The 5,708-nt window shown below is 45.0% G+C and overlaps 1 protein-coding gene and 1 pseudogene across 1 annotated transcript; both read left to right on the plus strand.

Annotated features, from left to right (window-relative positions):
- Positions 1-244: 244 nt before the first annotated feature.
- LOC101767299 lies at positions 245-1,334 on the plus strand (annotated as a pseudogene).
- Positions 1,335-1,375: 41 nt separating this feature from the next.
- Positions 1,376-2,254, plus strand: LOC101767697 (hydroxyproline O-arabinosyltransferase 1-like). Its single transcript, XM_004980746.1, has 4 exons — positions 1,376-1,438; positions 1,733-1,800; positions 1,882-2,083; positions 2,153-2,254. The coding sequence occupies exons 1-4, from the start codon at positions 1,376-1,378 to the stop codon at positions 2,252-2,254; spliced, it is 435 nt and encodes a 144-aa protein (XP_004980803.1).
- The last annotated feature ends 3,454 nt before the right edge of the window (positions 2,255-5,708 follow it).

Here is a 5,708-nt window from a genome sequence, read left to right on the forward strand (position 1 = left end):
ATTTTGAAAAAAATCCCTCAATTTTCATGAAATCAACTGGCAGTCCAAATTCTGAAGAGAGAGAACTCGTGTGGAAAAAAAATCCCTCAACTTTCATGGAATCAACCATTTTGAAAAAAATCCCTCAATTTTTATGGAATCAACTGGCTGGCAGTCCAAATTCTGAAGAGAGAGAACTCGTGTGGAAAAAAAATCCCTCAACTTTCATGGAATCAACCATTTTGAAAAAAATCCCTCAATTTTTATGGAATTAACTGGCAGTCACGGCCGCCTCCCGCGCCACCTCCATCTGCTCCACCCCCGCCACCTCAACACCATCTTCCCATCCCCTTCCTATCTGGACCCCGAAACCCCCACCCCAGAGCGGTTCCCCGTCCGAGCTCCGCCGGACGAGCAGGTCGCGGCGTGGGTCACGCGCCTCCACCTGGGCCGGGTTTCACCGCGTCCGACCTCGCCGCAGCCATCTCCACGGAGCCTGACCCGGACCTCGCGCGCGCGCTCTGTCGCTGAGCCGGGCTGTGCTCGGGGTTCCACCATGCACCCGAATCCTACTTCGCGGGGCCCTGTTTGCCCGACCTCCGTCTCTTCAACGCCTGCCTCCGCTTCTGTTGTGACCGCCGCAGCCTATTCCCGCTCGCCTTCGACATGTTCAACAAGATGCGCGCAATGCCCGCGGTCACCGGATGCCGCCCTGATGTCGAGATCTACATGCTCCTCCTCAGCGCCATCGTGCGCTGCCCGCCGGCGTCGATGGTCAACCTCATCGCCGTCCGGTCCCTCTCCTGCCAGATGAAGGCCTTCAGCGTTGTCCGGACACCTTCCTGCTGAACCTCATCATCAAGGCCTATGCGCGGTGCGTGGAGGTGGACGACGCGCTCAAGGTGTTCCGCCGTGAAATGCCACTATATGGCTGCGAGCCAAACGAGTTCACCTATGACTACATTGTCAAGGCCATGTTTCAGGGCTGGGCAGACAAGGGCATGGTGTATTTTGCAGAGAAGAGGGAGAAGGGATTTGTGCCATCCGGAGGCGTGTATATGATCGCTGTGTGGGCGTTGGCATTGGAACGGAGGTTCTAGGAATTGAGGCGGGTGCTGCTGGATATGTTGGATTGCAAGAGGAAGCCGGATATGATCACATACAGGACACTGCTGGCAGAGATGTCCCGGGCTGGGCAAACTGAGCAGGCGTTTGAGGTGCTGGAGGAGCTGAAAGGGAGGAAGCGAGGGCCATTGGACCAGAGGATGTACTCAGAATTGCTTGATGGGTTGCATTGGATTTCCTAGCCTCATAAGGACAACCGAACTGTCCATGACAAGGGTTCTGATGATTGAAATGACGTGTTGTGGTGATAATATATGCTCCTCCAGAATCAATGCATCATATGCAAGGGAACCTGCTGATAATAGCCTTTTTCATCATATTGCGTCTGAACCAAGTTAAAACCACTGGTTCATCCTGTGGGGCGTGGGCTGCAGGCTTCTCGCCATCCTGTTGTGAACTGCAACTTTTGTTTTAAAAAAAGTGAACTGCAACTGTTGCTGCTTGTCCGCATCCTGTTGATGCTTATTTTTCTTGTTGCAATTGTATTCTGATGATTTAAAACTTCAAGTATTGCTCAAAACATTTAACAATTCGAGAGCATAAATGATTTTATGACTGACCCTTATTACTAGAAACTAGATGCTGCTTTTACTTTTGTCGTTATAACATAGTTCATCTAACATCTCAGGGATACATTGTTCTGAATCGGCCGTGGGCATTTGTCCAGTGGCTCCAGAAGGCAGACATAAAGGAAGAGTAAGTTTACTGTAAGTTTAGTTGATAATCAGTGATCATTCTCCAGACTCAATAGTTCAATTAACTTTATACTATGTGCAGGTATATCTTGATGGCAGAGCCTGATCATATTATTGTCAAGCCTATCCCAAACTTGTCAAGGGATGGTCGCGCAGCAGCTTTCCCTTTCCTCTATATTGAGCTGGAGAAAAATGAGAAAGTGTTGCGTAAGTTCTTCCCTGTGGACGAGGGGCCAATGAATAAGATTGATCCTATAGGAAATTCTCCTGTGATAATTGAGAAGGTGAGATTTTTTTTCTTCTAAGAATCTACTCAGATTTCCGTCACTAACAGTTTCTCCCTGATTTACTAGGAATCTCTTGCAAGGATGGCACCTACATGGGTGAATGTTTCAATTGTAATGAAAAAAGATCCTGATGCAGATAAAACTTTTGGTTGGGTTTTTGAAATGTAACGTCCTGCCCAATAATTTCTTTTTCCTCAGGATGTCTAAACTTCGATCTGGGTGTGTTTTCTTTGGAGACGAGATGGGATAGGTTGGTCTGTCCTAGTTTTTTTTGGATGGAATCGTCCCACCGCCACCTAATCGGAGCTCGCCTCGGCTCAATCGAGCACAGGCGCCGCCGAATCGGGCCTCGCCGCCGCTGAATCGGAGCTCCCCGCAACCGAATCGGGCGTCGCCGCCGCTGAATCATGCCTTGCCACTGCCAGATCGGTCACTTCGCCAGATCAGGGGTCAGAGCAGGTGCCGCGCTGCTACTGCTCGGCTCATCGGGACCGAGTCCGCCGCCATTCGCTGGGGCTGCGATGCTGCTCGGCTCATCAGGGTGGAGGTCAGGGCCGAGGCTGGGCTGCTGCTCCACTCGCGCCAGGCTCTCCGCTCGTCGATGCGCTACTGTTCGGATTTGAGAGAGGAGCAAGCTGCTTGCTTGACCGGTGAAGAATTGAGCAAGAGAGAGAAAGGGGCAGGCTGTTGGTTTGCTTATTGCGTGAAGAAATCATAGGGGGAAATAGAAGGGCCGGCGGCGGCAGTGGATAAAGTGAAGAAAGGATAGAAGGGAAGAAATAACGGGAGACTAACACATGGGTACCAATCATAAGGGTATAATAGATTTTTCATAATAAAATTATCTGTTTCTAGAGTTGGATCCATGCTTCTTGCCAAACATGTAGATAACTCCATTATTTTTGTGGAGTTGGTAGGGTGGAGTTGAAGTGGAGTGCTGCCAAACACCCCCTAATTAAACCATTTAAAAGGTAGTAATAGCCCATCCAAATAAGGTTTAACCCAGGATGTGCATTATGGAAAAATTTGAGCACGCCGTCTCCTATTTGATGAAATACGGTGCATGTGAAAAGATATTACATGGTCAGAAGGACTAAAGAACTCCGTCGGTGGCCATCGCAGGCTGATTTAACTCTCTTGTTTCAGCAAAAAAATATTTTAATTTAATAGGTATTTGAGTTGAAGGAAATAATTAAGTCAAAATTCTTTTGGTTTTCTTTTAAATGTGTAGACATCCAATAGGTGGAATAAAAATTTATTGATGGAAATAAAAAATATCATTAGTTTGAAAAGCATAATTGATCTTTTTACCATACCAACACATGGGGATTTTACTAGTACTAAATAAAATCCCAAATGGAGGCGTAGCTTGGTGGTAAGGAGTGCTTTGCTATGGTTGTAAGTCTTGGTTTCGAACCCTGTCCGCCACTTTTTTTGTTAAATAGCAGGATGACGTGCTCTGAAAAGGTCATGAAAAATCCATCATGGATTAGGCGTATTACGCGTGTTTTTTTGTTTAAATAGCAGGATGACGTGCTCGCGTGTGGAAGCCTCCCGAGGCTGCAAAAAAAGTATGCTAATAGTTACCTTTTAGTACAGGTTATTTTACTCGGTACTAAAAGGGTACCGGTTTGTACAACCGGTTTTAAAATATTCTCATGACTTTAGTACCGAATACATACCACCCGGTACTAAAAACGTCCTCGTGTCTTTAGTACCGGATCGTAATTAATACCACCCGATTATTTGACCCGGTACTAAAGAGATGTAGCATCACTGGTTGTACAACCGTTACTAAAGGAAGATTTGGCACCGGTACTAAAAGTGGCATCCCCAGTGGTGGTACTCCAAGATTCCTCAGTGGTGGTACTCCAAGATGCTGGATTCAAGATCGATCGAACAAATTATTGTGTAAAATACATTCATAAAGAACCGACCGAGGGCATCTTTGTTTAAATAAGTCTACGGGCGTGCTCCTGACACTAATTAGGTCACTACAATTGCTTAATGCCAAATTATTAAACATCAAGTTGTACTGGTGATCGGATCTGGTCAGACAGAAGTAAACTGTTATTTCCAAAAAGAATTTCTAACGAATAAAATGACAGAATTGCCGGTTGGTGTACTGGCATGCAATTAAATGTTGTGTCATCAACTTCAACTCTGACAACTATCACGTAGTCATGTAGCATGTGAGACAATTATTATCTTATTCTTCGTAAAAAACACCTACCTTGGTGGCTTTTTTACCGGATCATATTTAATACCTCTCGGCACAAAGGGGATGTAGCAATACCATTTCTACAATCAGTACTAAAGTTTGGCACCGGTACAAAAAGCGGAATTCTCGATGGTGGTACTCGAAGATTCCCCAGTGATGGTACTCCAAGATGCTAGATTCAAATAAATTACTATCTTATTCTTCATATAAAACACCTACCAACGGCTCGGCAATAAATCCATGTCTATATACTTAGAAAAATTAGATTAAGTATTTCAATTCATTTTATTATAGTTCAAATACCAATCCATGTGTAATATTTTGTAGATGGATCGAAAATGGATGTACAACGCAAACAAACGTTCCATGGAGTATATTAAGGCTTGCGTGGTTTTCTCAATAATGCAGAATCCAATAAACCACCGTCTGGTTTCATTTGTTATCCGTGCAAAAATTGCAAAACTGAGAAGGATTACTCATCCAGCAAGACTATTCACGCCCACATATACAATTCTGGATTCATGACAAACTATTTGGTTTGGACCAAGCACGGGGAAAGAGGAGTTATGATAGATGATGATGAAGAAGAAGAAGATGACAACATTCCTAACTGGATTCAAGGAAGTACCTTTGTAGATGCTCTAATGGGCGAGGCTGAAGAAGAGATGGGCGAGGCAGAAGGTCCGCTCGATGAGCTAGGTCAGGTGTTGCAAGATGCAAAGGAAGACTGCAAGAATGTGAAGGAGTCAAAATTGTTGGAGCGTATGTTAGATGATCATAAGAAATTGTTGTACCCAGATTGCAAACAGGAGTAGAAAAGTTGGGTAGCACACTGGAAATGCTGCAATGTAAGGCAAGAAATGGAGTTTCTGACAAGGGTTTTGATGAGTTAAAGAAAATCATAAAGAACATGCTTCCCAAGGGAAATGAATTGCCGTCCTCAACATACGAAGCAAAAAAGGTTGTCTTCCCTCTGGGCTTGGAGGTACAAAAGATACATGCGTATCCTAATGACTCTATCCCCTATCGAGGCAAGGAATATGAGAAATTGGAGGCTTGTCCTGTGTGCAAAGCGCTGCATTAAAGATCAGGCGAGATGACCCTGGTGATGTTAAAGGGAGGCCATCAAGAAGAAAGTTCCTACGAAGGTAATGTGGTATTTCCGTGTAGTACCACGGTTGAAGCACTTGTTCAAGAACAAGGCACATGCAAAGTTGATGTGTCGGCACAAAGAAGAATGTAAGCAAGATCAAATGATCAGACACCCCCTAATGGGTCCCAGTGGAGAACAGTTGATAGAGAATTTCTTGAGTTTGAAAAGCATGCAAGGAACATACAATTTGGTTTAAGTACAGATGGATTCAATCCATTCTGAGAGTTCAGTAGTGGTCATAGCACTTG

Source organism: Setaria italica, chromosome VIII (assembly GCF_000263155.2).
Source record: "Setaria italica strain Yugu1 chromosome VIII, Setaria_italica_v2.0, whole genome shotgun sequence".
Lineage (NCBI taxonomy): Eukaryota > Viridiplantae > Streptophyta > Magnoliopsida > Poales > Poaceae > Setaria > Setaria italica.